The sequence below is a fragment of the Suricata suricatta genome, chromosome 8, assembly GCF_006229205.1.
Source record: "Suricata suricatta isolate VVHF042 chromosome 8, meerkat_22Aug2017_6uvM2_HiC, whole genome shotgun sequence".
Lineage (NCBI taxonomy): Eukaryota > Metazoa > Chordata > Mammalia > Carnivora > Herpestidae > Suricata > Suricata suricatta.
In genome coordinates, this window is record NC_043707.1 from 78,092,927 (window position 1) to 78,117,584 (window position 24,658).

The 24,658-nt window shown below is 36.4% G+C and overlaps 1 protein-coding gene and 1 long non-coding RNA gene across 3 annotated transcripts in view; one reads left to right on the forward strand and one right to left on the reverse strand.

The window, feature by feature from the left end:
- The first annotated feature begins 234 nt into the window (after positions 1 to 234).
- LOC115298052 overlaps positions 235 to 24,658 on the forward strand; it is a 34,149-nt gene continuing 9,725 nt past the window's right edge. Inside the window, exon 1 of the long non-coding RNA XR_003911580.1 lies at positions 235 to 316. This is a non-coding gene — a long non-coding RNA (uncharacterized LOC115298052). The remainder of the gene's footprint in view (positions 317 to 24,658) is intronic.
- On the reverse strand, positions 5,216 to 23,517 carry IFI44 (interferon induced protein 44). Of its 2 annotated transcripts, XM_029946395.1 has the most exons (10): positions 23,392 to 23,517; positions 22,701 to 23,164; positions 18,491 to 18,568; positions 17,989 to 18,025; positions 17,084 to 17,279; positions 16,543 to 16,692; positions 11,272 to 11,443; positions 10,111 to 10,211; positions 7,939 to 8,114; positions 5,216 to 6,873 (listed from the first exon to the last, which is right to left on the reverse strand). In XM_029946395.1, the coding sequence occupies exons 2-9, from the start codon at positions 23,152 to 23,154 to the stop codon at positions 7,947 to 7,949; spliced, it is 1,356 nt and encodes a 451-aa protein (XP_029802255.1). In that variant the 5' UTR covers positions 23,155 to 23,164; positions 23,392 to 23,517; the 3' UTR covers positions 5,216 to 6,873; positions 7,939 to 7,946. The 2 variants fall into 2 exon arrangements, with proteins under 2 accessions (XP_029802255.1, XP_029802256.1); XM_029946396.1 differs by lacking the exon at positions 18,491 to 18,568.

The following is a 24,658-nucleotide window of genomic DNA, read 5'->3' on the forward strand; positions in this document are numbered from 1 at the left end:
AGGTGGTTCGGGTGAGCATCTGACTCTTGATGTTCACTCAGGTCATCCCAGGGTCATGGGATCCAGCCCCCAGTCAGCTTCTGTGCTGAGTGTGGGGGCTGCTTGAGACCCTTACTGCCCCCCCTCTACACATCCCCTCTTTCTCCCCCAACTCTACCATTTTCCTTTTTCCTACTTTCAAGTTCTCTCTCTCTCTAAAAGAAGAAGAAGAAGAAGAAGAAGAAGAAGAAGAAGAAGAAGAAGAAGCAGCAGAAGCAGAAGCAGAAGCAGGAAGAGCAAGAAAAGTTCTTCCTCCCCTTCACTTTTCTGCCTAAAGGTAGGAATGTAAATTTTCCCTTTATTGGAGACACACTCTTATTAGGTCAGAGACAGTAACAGAGCAGTTTGTAAACAACACTTACTGTAAATTCCCTCCCAAGTACTTACACTCCGACCGATTGACATCCTTGGAAGCCTAAAACTGCTCTCTTTGTTATGTCATTCTCTACAAATTTATTGTTTCTGTTGAAGATGCTACATAAGCTGGTTTTGTAAGCCACAACTTTTTCTTTTTGCAGTTAACTTGTAAAGTTATATAAATTTCAAGTGTACAACAGAGGAATGCAATGAGTCTGTACATTACACAACGCTCACCACAAGTGTAGTCACCACGTATCCCCATACAACGCTATTATGTATTATTGACTGTTTTCCTTATGCTGTACTTTTCATCCTGTGACTGATTTATCTTATACCTGGAAGTGTGCACCTCTTAATCCCCTTCACCCATTTACCATACCCCACCCATCCCCTCTGGTGACCAGTTTGTTCTCTGTATTTTAGTCTGTTTCTGTTTTTTTGGTTTGTTTGCTCAGTTATTTGTTTTGTTTTTAGATTCCACAGATAAGTGAAATCATGTGGTATGGTGTTTGTCTTTCTCTGCCTGACTTATTTCACTTAGGATTATATTCTCTAGGTCCAACCGTGTTGTCACAAATAGCAAGATTTTGTTCTCTTTTTTTTTTTTTTTTTTTGGCTGAGTAATATTCTGTCATATGTATATTTTCTCCATTTACCCATTGATGGGCACTTAGGCTGCTGCCATATGTTGGCTATTGTAAATAATGCTGCAGTGGGTTTAGGGATGCATAGATCTTTTTCTAAGCCACAGCTTGGAATTACTGAAGTTTGTCCACATGATGTGCACTGTGCATGTGTTAATAAACTGTTTTTCTCTTGCTGATCTGACTTTTTGTTAAAGATCCTAGCTGAGGGACGCCTGGGTGACTCAGTCGGTTGAGAGTCCGACTTTGACTCAGGTCATGATCTTATAGTTGATGAGCTCTCGCTTTGGATTCTCTGTCCCCCTCTCTCTGCCTCTCCTTGCTCATGCTCACACATTCTCTCTCTCTTATTTCTCTCCCTCAAAAATAAATAAACATAAAAAAAATAAAGAATCCCACCTGAAAAGTTAAGATGGGTGGTGGTGAAGTTTTGTCTCCTATACTTGGCTGACCTATGGTTTGCTTCTCTGTCTTTCATTTGGCCTCTCAGCTTCCTCATCATTTGTGTAACTAAACTTCTACATTAAATTACATTGCTTAAAAGACCTGGAGTTGCTTCTATTTTCTGCTAGAGTCTGATGAATGCAGGTAGCAGTTAAGACTGACTATCAGAAGGAATAACGGCTTCAGCTCCACCTTTCTTTGCCTTTTCCTACTTTAGTTTCCTACATTTAAAAATAGGTTCTTTTCTTGTTGCTGTTCTCAATTGGCATTAGAGGAATCCGGTTCACATCCCACCAACCTTTCTATGTTTTCTAATCACTTTATTTGATCTCCCAAAACATTATTGGACACCTATTATGTACAGAAACTGTACCCTCAGGACTCTTGCCCACAAGAAGCAGTGTGCCGTGTAGACAGCAGGGAAGCTAGACAATTTGCATGTAGTGTGATAATGCTTGAATGGTATCTACAAAAAGCCAACAGAATATAAATGGTAGAGGAAACAATTCCTTACTGGTAGGTGATAGATGGGAATGGGGGTGGATATTACAGAAGGAAGGTCAGGGGGAAATGAATAATGGTCATACACATTTATTTATAGCTTACTGTGTTTCGAACACTTTTCAAAAAGTGCTTTACTTTTCCATTTAATCCTCAAAGCAATTGAGGTAGGCAAAGTATTCACATGTAGCAGATGAGAAAACAAGGCAAATAGAAATTAAGTAACTGCCCCCAAAGTATGAACAAAGGCGTGGGGAAAGGAAAATGCATAAAACAGTGAATAAGAGAAAGTCACTCAGTGGAGCTCTGGTTTTATGGTTTGAGATCAAATATATGCAGATTAGGAAAACCATCCTAAGAAGTTTAGATTCAGCAGTGGGTAGCTGAAAGGAATCTGCTGCTAATCTCTGTGAAGGCAACATTGGCAGGGAAACAAGGCGTATATAATTTAATGTTTCTATAGAAATTTACTATAGTAACTAACTTGCAAACTCTTGGTTCATACATAATAATCCTAAATCAAATACAAATTAAAATTGGGAGAACATAACATTTGAAGTTTCTCCTGTTCCACAGGACTGGGATTGGCTGTACAAATTAACTCATGTAGAAGTGGGTTCAAGAATCCATTATCCAAAAGTAATGTAATTGGGGATCACATTTATGAAAAGTAAAATGCAAAAGTACCCATTTTTTAAGTTCACTGATCACCCTAAGACTTAAGTATTACATATTCAAATTTCTATTCTGCAGATTAACAAAAATGCTAAAATAGGACACATTAATGTTAGCTCAAAATACAAATATGCATAAATAATAAGTCTAGGGGCACCTGGTGTCTCAGTCGGTTGGGTATCCAACTTTGGCTCAGATCATGATCTCATGGCTTCCAGGCTTGAGCCCTGCATCTGGCTCTGTGCTGACGGCTCAGAGCCTGGAGCCTGCTTCAGATTCTGAATCTCCCTCACTCTCTGTCTCTTGCTCTGTCTCTATCTCTCTATCTCTTTCAAAAGTAAAGAAACATCAGAAATTTTTTAAATAAAAAAAATGAATTAGAAGCTTTAGCAGTTTTTATTCAAGCTTCCAAATTCAACCTTCAGCATCCTTTCTACTTTGTTGAGAATTGGCCAGTAGGGGGCATACATGACCACGCTATATAGTATGTTTTTATTTGCTATTACAAATTTTGAATTTGAGATACAGTATGTTCTAGAAGCCAAAGGTATATTTTCTTCAAAACCACCTATCAGCCAAAAACAAAAACTCTGGTAATTTAATTTTCAGTATCTTTTTTTTTTCTTATGAGCTATGAAGTCCAAGTCTTATCTTTGTTTTCAACTACAATACAGTTAGATTTAAAATAGAGAGACTTAGTAACTCATCATTTTGTTGTTATACCAGATTGGTAATGTCCATCAGCATCTGAGTGACTGTTTCTATACTGATCATCTAGTTATATGTGTTATTTAACTTAGTTCTTAAGACACACCAATGAATAAAGTGTTTTTGTCATCTGTAAGATAAGGAAATGATTTTTAAAATGTCACTAATTATGTAGCAGAATAGAGAAGCAGACCCAGCTTTGTCTAATTCTAAAGTTTGTGTGTGACATTACTTCTCACTTTTTTCTATTTATAATTGTGAAATATACAACACATGCAGAAAATTACACAAAATACAAATGTCCAACTTAAAAATAACTGTAAAGTAAATATCCATTTTACCACCACCCTGTTGAAAACAAAGGACATGTTCGCTCCTACAGAACCACTAGGTGAGCCCCTGACTCTTCACCACCCCATACATACCTTTGAAAAGTAATCAGTGTTTTCACTTTTATGGTCATCATTTCCTCTTATTTAGAAATTTTGTGAAATTTACACAAATCTATTCACAACATATACGTTCATTCATGTCTTTATTCTTTTGGTCAATACTGTATTTGCAATTTTATACTGATGAGTATGGTTACTGTTCTTTAATTTTCTTTCCTACATGAAATGAAATACTCTATGTAATATACAACAATTTATTATCTTTCCTACTGTTGATGAGTATGCAGATTGTTTCCATTTTGAGGATGATTATGAACAATGCTACTATAAAAATTCTTTTACATGCATTTTGATGCACATATAAGAGTATCACTAAGATACATAACTGGGAGTCGAATTGCCAGCTCATCAGGTCTGTTTGCATATCTTCAACTTCACCGGAAACAATCCAAAAATCTGTTAACAGGTGAACAGATAAAGAAATGTAGTATATTTACACAATGAAACACTACTCAGCAAGAAAAAGAAAGAGCTATTGATACATGCACCAATATGGGCGAATCTCAAAACATGCTGAATAAAGGAAACCAGACACAACAGAACACATTCTGTACAATTTTACTTTAATAAATTCTAAAAAGTGAAAACTAACTTCTAGTGACAGAGTGCGGACAAGGGGTTGTCTGAGGACCAGAACAAGAGAAGGAATAAAGGGAATGGATTACAAGGGCACTTGTAATTTAAGGGGGGGAGTGATAGAAAGGTTTCTTATCATGATTGTCAAGATTATTTTTCAGATGTATTCAGACGTCAAAATTCATCCATATTTACACCTTAAATGTATGCATTTTATATGTCAATTCAATCTCAAAAGTAAAAAAGAATCAAGTTATTTCAGTGTCGGTATTTTTTATTACTTATTATATGGAACTTTTTTTTCTGTACTGGATATTATAATTTTCTTCTTCATTAGAGTTCCTTCTCAAGTCTTTTGTTCATTTTCTTTTATATTTTAGTTTTCTTCGAAATCTGTAGAATTTCTTTATATATCTCTCCATTGGTTCTTTGCTAGTTATATATTCTTCCACACTTTGCTGTGTCTTTTCACTACCTTAATGGGATTTGTTAAATATCAGAGTTACTGATTTCAGTGTAGTTAAATGTCTGTTTTTCTATTTATCTGCAGTGTTACCCTTATCATAGAACAAATGTCCAGACATGTTTCATATGATTCTGGACTCTTGATTCTTTTCCATTAATTTATTAATACATCAAAGTCAACTTATATTTTCTTAGTATGTCTCTTTCTACCTGTTTTCCCACTTTGTTCTTCTTCAAGAAAGTCTTGACTATGTTTGACCCTTAACACTACTCCGTTAATTTTAGGGTAATGTCAACTTCTTCATGACACTACTTCTCATTTTCAAGCTATATTTACAAATTGAAATATAGTATGTTTGCATTATAAAATCTTTATTATACAAAAATCAGAAACATCCAAAATCATATGGTTTGTTTCAATATAGCTATAAATGAGAAAAAGTTTAACACAACCTATATGGAATACATTGTTGACCTATAAGGAAACTATTAGAACCACCCATTAACATTAAAATAATAGGATAGATGAGAGTAAAGGATCTTTATCTATGTACAATAATAAGGATCAAACAATACACTATCTCATGAAGGAAGTCAGACCCCAAAGAGTAAATAGTGCATAATATTATGTAAGGGATAAAAAAGGACAAGATATATCTATACAATTAGAAGTCAGAATAGTGGATATCTGGGACATAAAAGGGACTTCTAGGATGTTCTGTTTCTTATCTGAATTCTAGTTTCATTTGTTTGTTAAGTCTATCAAAATGTATTGAGCCATATAATTATGAACTGTATTATTTTTATGTGTATATATTACTTTAATGAAAAGCTTTTTAAAAGTAATTATTAATGATATTAGACTTATTAATAAGACGTTCTTCACAATCTAAAGGAGAAACTAGATGTAAAACTCCCCTAACTATATGATACATATTGTGGTACCTCTCCAGTTCAGTTAATCAAATAGTGCCCGTGTCCATAATTAACTTCCTTCTTCTAATAATATATCACTCTTTCTGGGAATGTATGACTTAATTCTCTTCTGGAGAAGAGAAGTGATTGTTCCTGGGGGTCAGATACATGATTTAAGGCTAAAGGAGTGCCAATTTGAAACCTAAATGAGAATGACAGCAATAGGCACAAAGAAGGAAGCAGAGGGTGTGTGTGTGTGTGTGTGTGTGTGTGTGTGTGTGTGTGTGTGTGTGCATGCATATGTGCGTGCATATGTGTAAGGGAGAGAGTAAAAGAGAGAGAATACCTTTTGAATCCCTAGATTCAACCATTTCTGACGCAATTCGTTTTAATCCCAGCCTTTTCTATGGTTTGATTATTTTTTATTCATGTAATTCAGGTTGAGTTTTGTCACTTGTAACTAAAATAGCTAGAATTGACAGAATAATCAATATAGTCCTTGCTAGTCTTAATCCTCTAGAACTCTTACTAATATTAATTGTCACATCCTGTAAGAGGGTTTTAGATATTAAACAAGCAAACAAAAAATAACTGTGGGTGAAAGAATATAACATTAACTGGAGACCTAAAAAAACCTCAAATACTTTAGTCTATGTGCTGCCGTAGCGAGCACTCAAATACTTTGGAAATAAAATAAGAAAGCAAAATTAAGATGACGAGGCTGAGGATCAGAAACTGCTTACAAGTTACATTAAAATAAACTTTTCCAAAATCACACATACAATTGAAGTTAAACTCAAGGTTTATAAGAAGAAACTTTCATTTTTCACAGATATAGAAAATAAATCCAAAAAATTATGATCTTTTTTTTTTACAATGGCTTTAAATTTGCTGCTCCTTGTTTGGCAGATACTATGATTTTGAAGTGCATCTTCATCCAAGACATAAATAAAACATGCTTCTTCTGTTTTAGCTGTTTCTCTTTTTCCTGTAATTTCTTATTTCTCAATTTTCTCTCTTCTATGATGAGATTAAAAACTATGAGTATGTGAAGTGTTCCTTTTACATACTTGATAATTCCTTTTCTCCAATCTCTGAGAAAAGAGAAACAAAATATTCTTAATGGTTTATTTAAGGAAAAGCAACCAAAAGGAAAAGGAATATTCCAACCTTGACTTTGGGCGTGCGTGTGCCCTTTAAGAAGAGAAGAAATGGAGAAACCAAGATGGCAGAGTTGGTGGTAGCATGAGAATGTTTTAGCAGTTTGCAAGCGAGAAAGAATAAAGAGGGTATTATATGCTAATTTGATTTCTCACAAACTAAATGAGATTTGAGTACAGATTCAAACTTCTTTCCATCTGATCTTTAATTAAAACAGTGCAGCATGTATTGTTGAGAGAGGTTGAAAGAGAGTACATGTAATGCTAAAATCTGAGGCCATAAATATGAAAGACACATACATCTACCACTGGCATAAACTCTGAGGAGGGAGACATATCAAAAAACTCAAGTTGAAAAAGGCAGAAAGGTAGGTCCCAAGAAAGAGGCATGTAATCAAGGGATGCCTGGGTGGCTCAATCGCTTAAGTGTCTGACTTTGGCTGACATCGTGATCTCACGGTTTGTGAGTTTGAGCCCGGCATCAGGCTTGCTGCTCTCAGACCAGAGCCTGCTTCAGATCCTCTGTTCCCCTCATCCTCTGCCCATCCCCTACTCATGCTCTTTTAGAAATAAATAAACATTAAAATTTTTAAAAAGAAAAAGGGGCGTGTAATCAAAGATCACACCTGATCAGGAACAATGTTGATCCAATCCATGTCTGGGTCCCAAGCAAAGAAGCATATTTCAAGAGGAGAGGGCAAGGATATAGCTTAGGATGCTCAAACAGTAGAAATGACAGAGGTGCATCATTTCAAAGATTCTATCCTAAGTCAGGGGAAAGAGGAGTAGTACAAATCTGTGGGATATACTCTATGGGTGGGAAATCAGGAAACATGAGGAGAAAGAAAAACACATCTGGCCAGTGAGTTAAAGGGTAGGACCAGTCACAGGACAGTGACCCACAGAGACACAACGAGCTGCCAGGCACCCAATAGATCCAAGCAGGGAGTAGCCACACAGCTGACACCTTCAAGTGTCTACACCACTAACGGCATTTACCTGTTTCCTCAAGAGGTGAAATCTTCTAAGAAGTCATCCGAAGCCCACAGCATATGTCTCAGGGCAGAGAGGATCAAAACATCTTTTATAGGGTCCAACTCCCACTCTGAGGTATAATTACTAACCACCAAGATGTCAGAAAGAGCAAATCCAAGTTCTCTGTGGACTGCTTCTAACTGCAATACAGAAACAGTGACAAGTACTATTTTAGGTCAATATGCATTATGAAAGCAATAACAAAAAGCAGGAACTTGGCAATAGTGTTCCCGTAAGAGAAAATAAAAATAGAGATCTGGTTCCATAAAATACTTTCTTAAAGAACTTCACAAGTCAGACTCCAATATAACTGATAATTTTCATTGAGAATACACATAATATGTTCCATATGAATTAGAAATGAAAGGAACTAATAGTTGTACATGAAGTACTCAGATTGAAGCATTTTTAATACTCTTATGCTAGAGTCTATAATTTACCTGTTTCTTATTAAAGGTTCTTCTCAGAATTAATCTGGTTTTACTAGACTAGTTTAATATTGATGTTTAACTCTGGCATAGACTAACTTATCTATGGAATGATATTGTCCGGATTCAAAATAGGATTCTGTTAATTCTTAGCACTGTCAAAAACACTGATAAACATTTTAATCTCTGTGCTTTTGTTTTCCCACCTACAATATGTGGTAATGACAGTACCCATCTCATAGGGTTATAAGTTTTGAATAAGAAAATTTATCACATGTTTAGTACTCAACAAATATTATCTATCACTATATCTTTCCAACTGGTGCACCCATGTCCAGGTTCTTTTGACTCTGATTTATTCTACATATAGGTGGCAAATTAATTTTTGTGAAGCTTTACTTTAGTTACACCACTACTCTTCATAGTAGAATTATCAACAATAGCCAAATTATGGAAAGAGCCTGAGTGTTCATCAAATGATGTATGGATAAAGAATATATATATACACATATGTATATATATTCTTTAGGAATAGATAGATAGATAGATAGATAGATAGATAGATAGATAGATAGACACAATGGACTATTATTCAACCACCAAAAAGAATTAAATCTTGCCACTTGCAATAACATGGATGGGACTAGAGTGTATCATGTTAAGCAAAATAAGAGAAGGACAAATACCATATGATTTCACCCATATGTGGAATTTAAAAAACAAAGCAAATTAACAAAGAGAGAGAGAGAGAGAGAGAGAGAGAGAAACCAAGAAACAGATTCTTATTTACAAAGATTGAACTGATGGTTACCAGAGGGGAGGAAAGTGGAGGCACGGGTTAGGTAGGTGATGGAGATTAAGGAGGGCACTTGTTGGGATGAGGATCGAGTGATGTTTGGAAGTCTTGAATCATATTGTACACCTGAAACTACATTACATGATATATGTACATGAACTGAATTTAAATTAATTAAAAGCTTTTTTAAAAGAAGAGAAAAAATTTCTATGATTCCCCATAATGCACATAATTAAATAAACTTCCCTCATGCAAATATAACTTTCATGCTTTATCTCCCCCTACAAGGATTCTGCCCTCCACTAAAGTGAATGATTCCATGCCCCGCCCCCCCCACACTGCTGTATTGACTCATGCTACCTCATGGCTTGAATTTCCTCCCTTTTTTTCCTCTTCGCCTCCTGAAATCCTCTTTCTTTTTGAAAGTTATTTCCCACTGACACCCCAGTAATAAACTCTTTTCCATCCCTTTAAACACAATATTTTCTTCCTCTAAACTTTCAATTTTATTTTGAGCCACTTCATGAGATTTATCATACTGTCAGCTTTTTCTCCTCCCATTCCCTCCCCTCCACTGGTAAAACTGCAAGCTTTTGAGTTCAGGGAAATTGTTTTCATGATCTGAATCTGACTAGAGACTATCACACTGACTTGATTATGAAAGGTGATCAATAAGTATTTGTTGAATTGAACCGAACTGAATTAAATTATAATGAATAGGATAATCTGTGCCCCTGGAAATATGAATATACATTCAATTTTTAAATCTTCGGATATGATTCTGAATTATCCAAACAATTGCTCTAATTCTTAAGTTCAGTAGGTGCCCATTTTTATTTTTAGTCATGGTAATATCATGTGATTATAGTGACATATCCTAGAAAGTGTGTCTACAAAGAAGGACATCATTACCTTGTGCTTCACGGGAACACATCTGTATATGTCTGTTAGGTCACCTTTTGTCATCAGATCCATGCTATCCACATGAGTGAGCAAAACCACATGCTGCACGCCTAGGTCAAACAGACACATGTCATTTTGATCATTATAGGTAGCATCAGTATTTTTCAGTTCATCAGTTACCAATTTTGCAATAGGTTATCCATGGAGCAATTCCAGAGATTTGGGACAGCCCATCACCCTTCAACAATATCCCCCTCTAACCACTTATTTGTACTCAGAATTCCTCTGACATAGGAAATTCTCTTCATTGCTTTCCACGGTAGGAAATGAGGCCTCAAATGAAACCACCTCTTGGAAGAGATAACCAAAGCTGATGCTACAATGTTGTTGATTGATTTAATATACTGTCCAACCACTTGGTTTTTTGGAGACTAGAGAAAAGAGATCTAACAAAGAAGATGGGGGAGAAAAGGCCTCAGGAAGGCAACAGAATATGTCAAAGCATCACAAATAAATTACTCTTCAGCCACAATGTTAGCAAGCACCTCCCTGCACACCATGCTTGCAAGGCCTTAAATTTCAGAGAGCAAGTAAATCGCTCTATGCTTCTAACTTATTCAGAGTGGTTGTAAACTTGCTCTTTCCCAGACAGAATGGATAAGGCCAAAAAAAGCCAAAATGGGGCACCATAATTCCCTAATCCTGTTTACCTTCTCCTAAGACTTTATGCTACCCCTTCCCTACCAAACATCTTAATTTCCTGATGCTTTTTCTTACTGAAATATTGTTTTCCATTTCTAATCATTTATTAAGGCTCAAGGGAAAATCTAGAATTTTTGGTAAATAAGTTCATACCAGGATAGAGTGGTAGCAGGTAATGAGAACCGTGCCAAACTCTTCATATATATTTGTTTGTTTAATCCTTATAATAAATCTCTGAGATGGGTGCTATTATCACACTAATTTTATAGATTAGGAAGTTAAGACATAAAGAGTTTAAGTCACTTGCACAAAGTCATAAAGCTATCAAGTGCTGGATTTGACTGAACTATACCGATGGGCCAGGGAAAATTCACATATGCAATTTCTTAAGTTTTTCATCCTGTATGAAACCATTCTACAATATAGTCTAACATATTACCCTTAATAGTAAAATGGAATGAGACTCACCACACTTTATCAACTGCCTTCGAGTTTTTTTGATCTTTGCTATCATCTCATGAGAGAGGTATTCAACAGAGTTGATATCAAGCACAAGTGTCACACAATGAATTCTGTCCTTCAGCAATGGCTGGTCAATATAGTTACTATGACCGGGTGTGATTGGTTTCATGGAATTAAACTGTAAGACAAACATAATGCAACATATTAATTCCATGGTTATTTATGAATCCATAAGATGTATCAGGCAGTGTGTAAGTCTCTAATACTATGAGACTAACAATCTGGTAGAGAAGACAGTTTATGCAAGTAGCTACCAACCTTTTCATGAAGTCAGGTAAAGCTTCTGTGAGAAAAAAAAAACACATAATCTGGGAGCTATAAAGTATAGGGAGTTGTCTGATAACGGGAATGAAGATATGGCAGATAGAAGAAGCAATGTGGGCGGAGGCGGAGGTGAGAGCACGCAGAAAGAAATCCAATATCATCACAGAAGGGAGGGATGAAAAGTGGTTTAAAATGAGATGCATTTACTCTTGAACTAGCAACCTCTCTTCTGGGAATCTTCCCACAAGTCTACTGGCAAAAATACAAAATGATGTATGTACAAGCCTATCAACTCCAGTACTGTTTGTAGTGGCAAAATTCTAATATTTCAATAGCACAGAGTATTTCCTGACTTTCTAAAAATGAGGGGAACCACAAATCTTTAAGTATTTTCTTACAGAGTAAAAAATGAAAGTAATCCAAAAAAATTTATATGGTTGCTTATAAGAAAAAGGGAGCAATGTATTTGAAGGGGCAAAGAAAATGAATTCTTGTATATGTCTTATTTTGTAAAGTTGACTTTAAAACTATATTTCAGCACATTAAAATTAATTGTATGTGGTTTGGGCAAATCTTAGTTGACTACTGAGGGTGTGTTTAATACTTTTGATTATAGAGTTTTGGTGTACTTGCTGTGATGGGTTTGGAGAAAGTATATAGCAATAGCCACAAACTCATGTGTTTATTGAGGTCTGGTAGGTAATAAAAATGAATGGAGATGTATGGTGTAAGATAAATATATTTAAATAGGGAAAAGAGAACTATATAAATTAAAATCATAAATATAAAACATAATTAAATGTGAAAAGCCATCCCTAAATTAAAATAAACAAAATGAACTTTTAAGTCCATTTGGGGGTCCTAACTACTGAGAGAGATTATTTCTGATTGACTGTATGACTTTTAAAATTGACTTTAAAACACAGTAATTTGTATACTCCTACTATCTGATACACCCTAAATATAAAATATAATAGTATTTTAAAAATAAATTAAAAATTAAATAAACAAATAATCTGGTTCAAATTTTAAGCTGTTTACAATTTTGATTATGATTATATTTATACTAAATATGGTTATGATTAAACTGTTCATGGTACTGTTAGAGTTTGTTTGTTTGAGAGAGAGAGAACAGAGCAGAGGAGGGGCAGAGAGAGAAGGAGAGAGAGAGAAAATCCCAAGCAGACTCCACAGTGCCAGCACAGAGTCTGACAAGGGACTTAATCTTATGAACCATTGAGATCATGACCTGAGCCAAAATCAAGAGTTGGATACTTAACCAACTGAGCCACCAACGTGCCTTGGTACTATTAGGGGATTTATTCTGTGATCAAAGTGAATATTTTGTGATAGAAACTAATGAGTTGTGACATAACATTCTGTCATCTCTGGGGTCCTTGAAAATAAAGACTCCATATGAGAGAAAGCAGATACCAAAACAAGACAGAAAGAAATTAAGTAAAAACTGTCTAGTCCTGAATTTGAAAGAGAAGTTTCTATATGAATTTATATGCACTGTATCATAAAAAGATATATTTCTTACCTCTGTCCACCAAAATGGGTAAGAACCAATGACCAACCGTGTAGCAATAATAATTCTAATAAGCCAAACCAAGACTTCTTAGAGAAATAACTGACTCAAAATCTGGCACGGGAAATATCTAAGGTGTGGCTTGGGCATCTAATCATACCAGAAGTCAAGGAATATAGTAGATTTTTTGGTTCATGTGAAAAGGACTCAAGATCTATACTGTAGAGGCTCCCACTGCTCAAAGATGTTAAATGTGATATTAAGTATGGAGAAAATGACACAGGATTGAAGCACATTAAATATGTTCAAATCATAAGTTTATAGTGATAATAAAATAATCACTGGTAATTATTGGCAAATACAAAGAAACCACCTCATGGTTTTAGGAGCTTATAGAAAAGAAAAAAAATTCCTGCCTCTCCCATGTTAACTGTACCACCAGGTAGTCAAACAGTAGATGGAGAGAAAATGTTCTCCTCATGTAATAAATGTAAAATGAAAAATTAATGACAAAGATAGAATATCACTTTTACACACCCTAATAAATATATGAAACTAGGCATTGAAGATTAACAATATTGACATTAGAAAAGCAAAAAGGATCAAATAAAACAAAATGTGTGTCTCCTCATGGAAAAGCACAGCACCTTTACAAAGTAGAAGCTCAATCTGAACATGCTTCTAGACTCAATTACCAATTTTCAGGATGCATAGAAAACAAAAGACCACAGGAAACTGCATCAAGAAATGCAAATAGCAAAAGTTCAGACTATGAAGAAGTCTACAGAACAAGCAATAGGATTTCTCAAAAAAAAAAAGAAATTACAAGGAAAGGCACCAAAAGAGATAGAGGAAGAATGTACAGGTTAAAAGAGACTGAATAAATTTATTTCAATCATTCACAAATAAACTGTTTTTAAAGTGTATGATACTGGGGTGCCTGGGTGGCTCAGTTGGTTAAGCGTCCAACTCTTGATTTCAACTCAGGTCATGACCTCATGGTTTCAGGAATTCGAGCCTTGAGTTGGGCTCTGTGCTGATGGTAAGGAGCCTGCTTGGGATATTCTCTCCCTCTCTCTCTTTCTTTTTCTCTCTCTACCCCTCCCCTGCTCACGCTGTCTCTGTCTCTCTCAAAATAAAAAATAAACTTAAAAACATTTTTAAGGCATGATACCTACTTATAAGACAACTAGGAACTTGGACATTAGGTAATAGTTGATAAATTAAGAAACAATGATTAATTTTAGATATGATAAGGATATTATGGCTATCTATAATAAAAATCATATATCCTTACATATAAAAATGCACATGCATTTATGGATTAAATGTTATGACATGTTAAATTTGATTCCAAATACTATAGGACAAGAGGAAGTGAATCGACAGAGATAATGGGCTATGAGTTCAAGATTGTTGAGACTGAGCAAATGAGAAGTAATTAAATTGTTTTGTCTCCTTTTGCATAGGTTTGAAATTTCTATGATAAAGTTGTTTTTTTAAATAAGAATATTTTTTTTAAAAAACTTTACCTCTACAAGATAATGCTATACTAAAGAATGGGAAGCCCTTGCATGGATAGAAAAATAAAACATGCTGTGTTTCTGGATAAGAAGGCTGGATATACAAAGATGTAAACCAAATTTAGACATAAAAGTTTAATGTAATTTTAATCAAAGTACACCAACGAATCAAACACAGATAATCAAAGAAAACACAAACAGACTCACTTGGAAAAGTATATTGTGAAAATAGTCAAGAAAAACAAATGCTTTAAGAAATAAATAATGAATATGACGTGTCCAGTGAGGCATCAAGACATTTTCATTGCTTTGGTAATTAAAACAATTAAATGATGAGGCAACAAAATGGATATCATAAAGGAATTGATAAATACATCAATAGAACAAACCAGAGAGTATAAAAACCAATCCCTATATTTAGTGGGGGAAAAGATGCAAAGACATTCAATGAAAGACGTTGGTCCAATCGACTAATCATTTGGAAGAGGTGAATTAATAATTAATTCAAGACTTAAATGTTTATTAAAAGGACTAGAAGGTAATGGAGCACCTGGGTGGCTCAATCAGTTAAGTTTCCAACTTCAGCTCAGGTCATGATCTCACGGTTCATGAGTTCAAGCCCCACGTCGCCTGGAGCCTGGAGCCTGCTTCAGATTCTGTGTCTCCAACCCCCCTCTCTGCCCCTCCCCTACTTGTGCTTTGTCTCTCTCTCCCTTTCTTTCAAAAATGAATAAACATTAAAAATAAATAAATAGGGGCGCCTGGGTGGCTCAGTCGGTTATGCATCCAGCTTCAGCTCAGGTCATGATCTCACAGTTCGTGGGTTCGAGCCCTGCGTCAGGCTCTTTGCTGACAGCTTCTCAGGGCCTGGAGCCTGCTTCAGATTCTGTGTCTCCCTCTCTCTCTGACCCTCCCCTGCTCATGCTGTCTCTCTCTGTCTCTTAAAAATAAATAAAAGACATTGATAAAAAATTTTTTTAAATAAATAAATAAAAGGACTGGAAAGTTGAAACACAAATTGATAGACTATAGTAGCTTTCTTTTCAATCTCTTCCCCCCTCTTGCCTAGAACACTGACAAGGCTGAAGTATGAACATCTGAAGAGCATAATGATGAAAGTCCCATGTCTTAATCAGCTTGGGCTGCTATAACAAATTACCCTGTGGGATGGCTTAAACAACAAAAATTACTTCTCACAGTTCTGGGGGTTAGGAAGTCCAAGATCAAGATGCTGGCAGATTTGGTGTCTGATGAGAGCCTGCTTCCTGATTTGTAGACAGTCACTTTCTTGCTGCTCCTCATATGGTGGCGAGAAAGGTCATTTTTCTTATGTCTCTTCTTATAAGGACACTAATCCCATTCATGAGGGTTTTACTCTCATGACACAATCACCTTTCAAAGGCCCCACCTCCTAACACCATCACACCGGGGATTAGGGCTTTAGACTGTGAAGTTTAGGAGGACATAAATACTTGATCCATAGCACCCCATGCTGAGGGTCTCAGAACAGAAAGTTAGAAGAACCCTTGAATTTAATAACTTCTGAGAGCTTCCACGCGGGCACAAAGCCACCTACCCTCAGAGTTCCTCTTACATAAGAAAAATGACCGACGTGAGTAAATTGATGTAGTTAGATTTCTGTTTCACGTAGCCAAAGGCAGCTGAATATGTAACAGCATTCAGAGTTGTTACAACAGCTATGTTAGAAGGGTCTTTTGGATATTTTAATTCTTTGTAAAATAAAATATCAAGAAGGAACAAATGATCTTGAATGAGTACACTTGAAGAAAATAAATGATGATGTATTAAATTAGATTAGCATCTGCTATTGTCCAGAGTCAGCAAAAATAAACATTTTAAATATCAATTATAATCTTTCAGTGATTGGCTCAATCATACCTGGTATCTGTCAGAAATGTGGCCTTTCAAGATGTTGGCTATGTCATCCATACACAGTCCTTTTTCTTTCTCATGCAGCCCCATTGAGTCACACAGAATAAATGGCAAGAGGTTGCCATCCGACGTATCCTTAATGGAATATGTCCTGTACTACAGAGGAGGACAAAAAGCAACTTTAAGAGTACGCTTCTTAAACACTTGCAAACGGAGCCTGCGTGGCTCAGTCGGTTAAGCCTCTGACTTTGTCTCAGGTCACCATCTCTCAGCTCTTGAGTTTGAGCTCTGCGTTGGGCTCTGTGCTGACAGCTCAGAGCCTGGAACCTGCTTTAGATTCTGTATCTCCCTCTCTCTCTGCTCCTCCTTTACTCACACTCTGTCTCTCTCTATCTCTCAAAAATAAACATTAAAATAATAATAATATTTTTAAAATTACAAATGGAGATAAAGTCTACAACATGTAAAGAAGTTGATCATCAAAAGACCTCAAACCTAGTTAACTTGAACAAAGAGGTAAAGGCTGAGTGACCTTGAAGGGACATACCGTGTCAGATACCCCAGTCGTATGAGAGCCCACCAGAGCCTGGTGTGTGACATGGCCGCGGAAAACGGACTTTACTGAGTTGAAAAAGCTAGACTTCCCAGCTCCAGTTGGACCCAGCAGCAGAATTCGCACTTGCGGGATGAGGTCTCTATATGGTTTGTACCTTTTCGTGTTTGAAAATAAGTTCTCACGGAGGCTGTACAGACAAGACAATTTTAACAATTGATTGAGGGTAGGTCACAAGAACTTACCATAAATTGTTCTAGGATTTGTTTTCTTATACGTTATGACTTATTTTTGATTAGCCACTTGTTTTCCTATCAAAAGGACATGAAACTATTCTACTTCAAATCCTACTGTAAAAGGAGGAAAAGCAAAAATAAAACCTGTAACTAAAACCAGACATAAAACCTTCCAAGTTAAGCAACTGGAACATAGAAACCTAATACTAAATATGAACTATATTAAATATGAAAATAACTTGTCAATAATAAACTTTGAAAACCACAGCATAATATGTGACTTTTGAAGTTTAGGGAAGTGGATAATTTCTGACATGATCTTTAAGTTCTGTAAGTATTCTCCAACTACCAACCACCCTTTCCAAAGCAATTCCATAAAGTAGTGGAAACTGTAACTGCAACAATTCTAAACAAAAGTGTAGACATGTAGCCAGATAATTACTTTTCTTCACCTATATAAAATCATTAGGAATGTTTTCTCTCTCCTCAGTGTTCTTTCTGTTTGAACACTAGTAGTTATCAAATAGTTTTATGATTATAAGTATAGTTACAGCTTATTCTTCATGATCCACAAGTTATCTGTTATGATTTGTGCTACCAATTTATTGACAGAACTTAGAATACATCTAAGATAATTAACAGAATAAGAGAACATTGACTTACTCAGTAATTCCTTTCAGAGTACTTATGTCCAATAAATCTAGGGAAATAATCAAAGAAAAATGAAAATTACAAGTTGTTGAATGACTAGTTGACTGAATGAATGTCAATGCATTCACTATAGGAAAATACAAAAATAGCTTTCCCGTGAGAACAGTGCAGAATAATGAAAGCAAGTGGAGAAAATTATGGCAAATCTCTTTAATATATCATTTGCAGAATCTAGAGCTAGAGGCAATGTGGGCACTGTAAGACTACAGTTGACCACAAATCTTTTCTCACCCAATTACCCAGCAGTAGTTTGTGGCTTGCTCCATCATGGGAAATGAGAACTGGGGTCCTTTCTGAATCAGAGAAGCAAAGCGTAGAGACATGGACAGGCCAGGGAAAGACTGGCATTACTTTAAGATAGTTCCTCTCCATAATCTAATAGGTCTGAAAGGGATAAAGTACAGAGACATGCAAACAAAAAACCCACAGACATCAGAGTTTCTCCAAAACCTACTATCTACAATTGGAGCTCCTGGAAATTCCAGTCCAACTGATTTTCTTCTTAGCTCCAAAGAGAATGCAGGACTCATCCCTACCCAATCAGAGCACAGTGAGAGATTCAGGAGTGGTCTGAGGACTTTATTTGAACCAATGAGACTAGGCACAGAATTATTTATTTCTTGCAAAGAGACATTCTTTTGTGGTGGGTTTAAAAAGAGGGACAGCTAGGTGGCTCAGTTGGCTAGGCGTCTGACTTCTGCCCAGCTCATGATTTTACTCTTCATGAGTTCAGGCCCAGTGTTGGGCTCTGTGCTGGCAATTCTACACTACAAAAGAATACTATGTGAAAGGCTAATAAATATGATTATATATAGGGATTCTGGGGGGCTCAGTCAGTTAAGTGTCTGACTCGATCTCAGCTCAGGTCATGATCCCAGGGTAGTAGGATCAGGCCCTACACTGGGCTCCACCCTGGGCCTGGAGCCTCCTTGAGATTCAATCTCTCTCTCTCTATCTCTCACCCCTCCCTCCATGCTCTCCTCCTCTCTCTCTAAAATAAATAAATAAATAAATAAATAAATAAATAAATAAATAAGGCTTTCAGTATGGAAATAAAACCTCTTTAAATTACCAAAAGTAAAAATAGTGAAGACTACATACAATGACTACATATAATAAAACTAAAAAAGAATTAAGTAGAAGCAAAGAGAAAAGCAACCTCTTGGAATTTCACAAAGCACTCTCTTAATTTTAACATCTAAAAGGAAATTAGAAATCAAAATTTTAAATATATTGCAAGTAACAAAATTATAAACACTTTATATCAATCTTGTAACCAAAGTACCTTTCATTAATAACAAGAAAGAAGGAAAGTTTTGAAGATAAAAATTTGAAACAGAAAAGAATAAAGAGAAGAACCTCAGAAATATAAGAAGGAATTAACAAAAACACAAGACAAATTTCATAAATTAAGGGAAAAGCTAAATTAATATAGTAATGGATTGGTTTGAACTATAAAATAAATTACTGAGTAGTCTAATCAAAGAAAGCCAATTTCACAAAATGCCATGCCACTGCTCATTTACCAAAATGACTACATATTACATAACCAGTAATAAAAATGTTGGGGAAAATTTAGAAGTGACAGAAACTCCAATGTACTGCTTGTGGAGGGGGAAACTGACTATGTATGACTATGTTGGGAAGCTTTCTCAGTGTTCACTGAAGCAAACATACATTCAGCCGGTGACCCAGAAGTTTTATATTTATATTCTTCAGAAACATGCATGTGTGAGAACAAAAAAAATCACGTACAAGAATGTTTGTAGCAGTATTATTCGTAAGAGCCCCAGACTGGAAAACTCAAACTGTCCACAGCAGTAATTTTGTTAGGAAAAAGTGTGATGGAGTCATTACAATGGAATACTACATGAAAATCAAAAGGAGCTGATCACTACAACATACAATAATATGAATGAGCTGGTAGGGAGGTAGGAGTTAAAGCAGCCGGCCAGAGATACATTCACTCACTGTAGCAAGTCACACCCTCAAGGAGTAAAAGAAAAATGACCCAGCCTACCTTCCTTAAAAATATGCTAATAATCTTATCTCCTGGTATATAGATGAACGAAGAAAAGTGCTTACCTCTTGAATGTCCTTAACAGGGTGTTCCTGGCTAAGGATTATTTAGAATAAATACATCCAGATTCTATGGATTTATGAGGCACATCTTCATGGGAAATGTCAGGCAAGCTGTTGTCTTAGTCGTCTGAGGCTGCCATATGAAATGCCACAAACCAGGACGACAGAAACGTATCACTGCCCAGCGAGGTAGATTTCATTCCGTGGCCTCTTCCCTTGCTTTGTAGTAGCCACCATCTCACTGTGTTCTCCCATGACCTTTTCATGTGTGTTCATGGAACAGAGCAAGCCCTCTGGTGTCCCTTCTTATATGAATGCTATTGAATTAAGGCCCAACTCTTATGGCTTCTTTTAACCTTAATTACTCCCTTAGAGGTCTCATTTCCAAATACAGTCACATTGGAGGTTAGAGTTTCAACATACAAATCGATTGGGGGAGGGGGGTGGAGACACATTCAGTCCAAAGCACTGACATACAAATGTTCCATAACCTAACCACTCTTCAATATGTAAGGTGGCCCACAAACTTCATTTGAAAATCTTGCTGGTGGGGCGGCTGGGTGGCTCAGTTGGTAAGTGTCCAACTCTTGATCTCACAGTTTATGAGTTTGAGCCCTGTGTTGAATGGAGCCTGCTTGGGATCCTCTCTCTCTCCCTCTCTCTCTCTCTCTCTCTCTCTCTCTCTCTCTCTCTCTGCCCCTCCCCTTCTCTCTCTCTCTCTCAAAGTAAATAAATAAACTTTAAAATAAAATCCTGCTGGTTGTTTTTAGCCAGAAAGCATGTCTCATATGCAAAAGAAGGATATAGGAGCCACATAGAATATTCCTGTACCCTTTCTGCCTTCTCTGAGACTTCTAATTATCTTTATCCTTGAAATTATTAGTAAAACTTTATATTTGGTGAGATACCTCATTCATAGAGGTCTGATTTAGAATCCATTACCTTGCTTAGCTCAGTCCCTCAAACAAAATGTCGAATGAAAGAGGCCAGACCAAAAAAAAAATCATAAATTGATATGATTCCATTTATATAGAATTCAAAAACAAGTAGTTATTAGTGTCAAAATAAGTCAAAGTAATAGTTATTTTTGGTTGCTAATAACCAGAAAGAATTAGCAAGGAATCTTTTGAAATGACAGTAAATAATCTATTTCTTCGTCCAAGTAGTGGTTACGTTAGTGTGTCTAATTTATAAAAGTTTATCAACTGGTACATTTACCAATTGTGCATTTCTCTGCTTATGTGTTATACTTAAATAAAAAGTTTATGTAACTGATCCAGAATGCTCAATATCATGGTATATCCAAGTAAATTTACCAGACACCAACAAAAGAATTTTTAATGATTGGGCAGCCAGGAAAAAAGATCAAATCATTCAAAGGGAAACAACAAAGACAAGTAAATAAGTCTGGGCCATCAATTCTGCTGTGGAAACATTACAAAATCCCTCACAATAAAGTGTGATTCAAGAATTACATTCTGACAATAATTCAAGAATAAAGAACACAGACAGTTAGTTTGGAACACAAAAATACTCAGAGAGTATTATTACCAGGGTCCCTTCTTTTTTATTTATTTATTTTTTTAACTTCTTTTTTATTCTTGAGAGACAGAGCATGAATGGGGGAAGAGCAGAGAGGGAGACACAGAATCCAAAGCAGGCTCCAGGCTCTGAGCTATCAGCACAGAGCCTGACACAGGGCTCGAACCCACAAACTATGAGATCATGACCTGAGCCAAAGTCGAACATTTACCTGACTGAGCCACCCAGGCACCCCAGCATTCCTTTTTTTAAATGAATAGACATGAATAACTATTTCATGGAAGAAATGTAAATGGTCAATACACCCAGATTTGCAAGTAATCAGGAATAAGCAAAAGAGAAAATGAAAAACCATTTTTGACTATCAAATTGGCAAATATTCTAAAGTGTGATAATATCAAATAGAGGCAAGAAAATGGGGAAATAGACATTTCTATACACTCTTGGGAATAGTATGGAAAACTGAAGCTTTCGAGAGGCGTCTGTCAAATTGCGAATGTAAATATTTCTTAAATGGCAATCCCAGTTCCAGGAAGTTACTATAGAGAAGTAACTTTTTAATGCACAGTTATATGCATAGAGATATATAAAAACATTGTTTATAACATTGGATGTTGGAAACAATGTCCTGTAGCAGAAAAATAAGTAAATTAATTTTGGTCTTTTGATATAATGGATATAATGGGAAACTTCAGGATCTATATCAATCAAGAGAAGTTCAAGCTTTGGTTTCATTCCAAGAGAAGCCCTCTTCAAGTTTGCTGCCTCTCTCTCTCTCTCTCTCTCTCTCTCTCTCTCTCTCTTTCTCTCTCTCCTTCTACTTTCCTCCCCTTCCCCTACCTTTTGCCCATCAAACACACTCCAGAAAACTCTGTATATGCTACTTTTGACCACGGTTGTGTCTCCGCAAACAATGTGTAGCCAGGTTTCAGTCTGGGTCACCCAGAGATAAGGACATTCTTCCTTAAATCAATGGGTCACCTCAACTCTTCCCAACATTCAGGAGAGAACACTATGTAAGGTTATCTAATTAAACCTACCTTCACATCGAAAAACTTCACATTCCTGAAAAGGAGTAGTTTGGATCTGAGGTAATCCAAGTTTTTCCATTGTAGCTGAGTCCATAGTCATTGTTTGAGCCTTCATACTTACGTGGAATTCTAATTCATCCCATCCCCCTCCACTATCATAAAACAATATAGTTGGAAAATGTGGTTTTATTTTGCATTCTGAAATTTCATTCTCTTTAAGGGCAAAAATGACGGCAGAAATTTTCTCCTTTTTCTTGCAACCCTCTTTCATATATACCCCAACAATATTGTGTTCCTTATAAATCACCACCACAATTGGCCCTTGATCACAGCATCTCTGAAACAAAGCACGTGTAGAGAATTCATGAATACTAGCTTTATAGAGAAGGGTAAACTGTTTTCCTCCAAAATGCTTTTGCAGATTCTTTTCTTGCATCCAGGTCAAACGAGTTGTCACCGCCATACTTCTCAATCTAGTAGAAAATCAAATATATTTTCCATTAAGTATTGGAAATCAGGTAACATAGCTTTGTGCCTCTTATTTACTCTACATTATACATGAAATGAGTCAACTGAGGATGAACCGAGAGCAAGAAAAATCATTAACTAGTTTTCCATTCTAAAGAATTTTTTTTAATTAAAAAAATAAGACTACTATTTGCAAGTGGCTAGGAAAAGTGGAAAGCAGCTTGTCATTTACCTGTTTGCAGAATCTGGACAAGGACCGAAGCAGAGTATAGTTGCTCTGTCTGGACAGCTAAGTAGACTCACAATAGGAGCAGAAAATTCTTCCACAACGTGAAGTCTCTGGCAACTCAGAGAAAAGGAAACTGAAACTTAGTAAGGCCCAGCCCAGTTGGCAGATTGCCAACTTCCTTCTGCCAGGGAGCACAAGCCAATCCAGTTAGATTTGTGCACAAAAATATTAGGAGAGTCAAAGAATTGAAGTCAGAGGAAAGAAAACCTAACAAACAGTATGCCAGACTTTTAAGAGGACTTTTCCAAAGAAAACTTCAGACAGTTTCTGTATGTTGAAACCAAAAAAAAAAAAAAAAAAAAAAAAAAAAAGCACTGTTGAGCCTTTCGAGTCTAACTCCAGGCCACATGCCTCAAATTCATCCACTTCTCTGCCATCAGCTTATTCCCCTCGGGGTCCATGCTCTCTGTGCTGCTCGTGGCTAGGCAGATTGCAGCAAAGAGTGGGGATTTCTGATAAGCTGTGACAGAGGGGCAACAGTCTCTGAGAGCACTGGGGTAGGACATACGGCTTTTGGGGGATCAGCAACCGTTAAGGACAATGTCACCACCATCTGAATGCCTTTGATGGTCAGGTCCCACTGTTCCCTGACAGGCTCGAAACAGCAGGAGGTTCTCTCTTTTTCATTTTGCCTCAAGATCTCAGACTGAAGCAGGAGGGCTCCTCATTGCCTGGCAAACAGATGTCAGTTCATCAAGGACGCCAGGAATGCTAGAGTCATGTTTGACAAATTGCCTGTATCATCAATGGAATGGAAATAGAAAAACCTTAGCTCCTTAATAATAAAGAAACAAGATGCGGAGATGGTAGCAGAGATCATTTGGTAGCCTCATATTCTTTTCGAGATCCTATAGAATTGGCATTGATCAAGACACAGTTTCAAACCTGCCCCACACCCCTCTCCACACACAAACAATCCAATAATTTAGGTAAACCTTCGATCATAAAGTATGTCATTGGAATGAACAAGCACCTTCAAGACAGGCATATTTCTGCTCTCCCTTCCTGGAGCTTTTGGAAGACACCAACGCCCCACGTGAGCTCAGAGATGTGATACGTCCCATTCAGAGACCTGTGTTGGTGTTGACCACACACCTCCTGTGGGTCCCCCAGTTCTGTTCCTCTTTCATATTTCTACCAAAGTTATTCCAAATTTCTCTTCCCCTTTACTTCCCAGCAGGGGGGACTATTTTGCAGTTTCTATGGAAAT

Excerpts from the sequence above, each read along its gene's own strand:
- IFI44 (XM_029946395.1), bottom strand. The coding sequence starts at position 23,154 with ATGGCGGTGACAACTCGTTTGACCTGGATGCAAGAAAAGAATCTGCAA. Across the intron at positions 16,693-17,083 it reads CGACTGGGGTATCTGACACG|TACAGGACATATTCCATTAA; the intron begins GTATGTCCCTTC and ends CCTCCTCTGTAG. Across the intron at positions 11,444-16,542 it reads ACATTTCTGACAGATACCAG|TTTAATTCCATGAAACCAAT; the intron begins GTATGATTGAGC and ends TTTGTCTTACAG.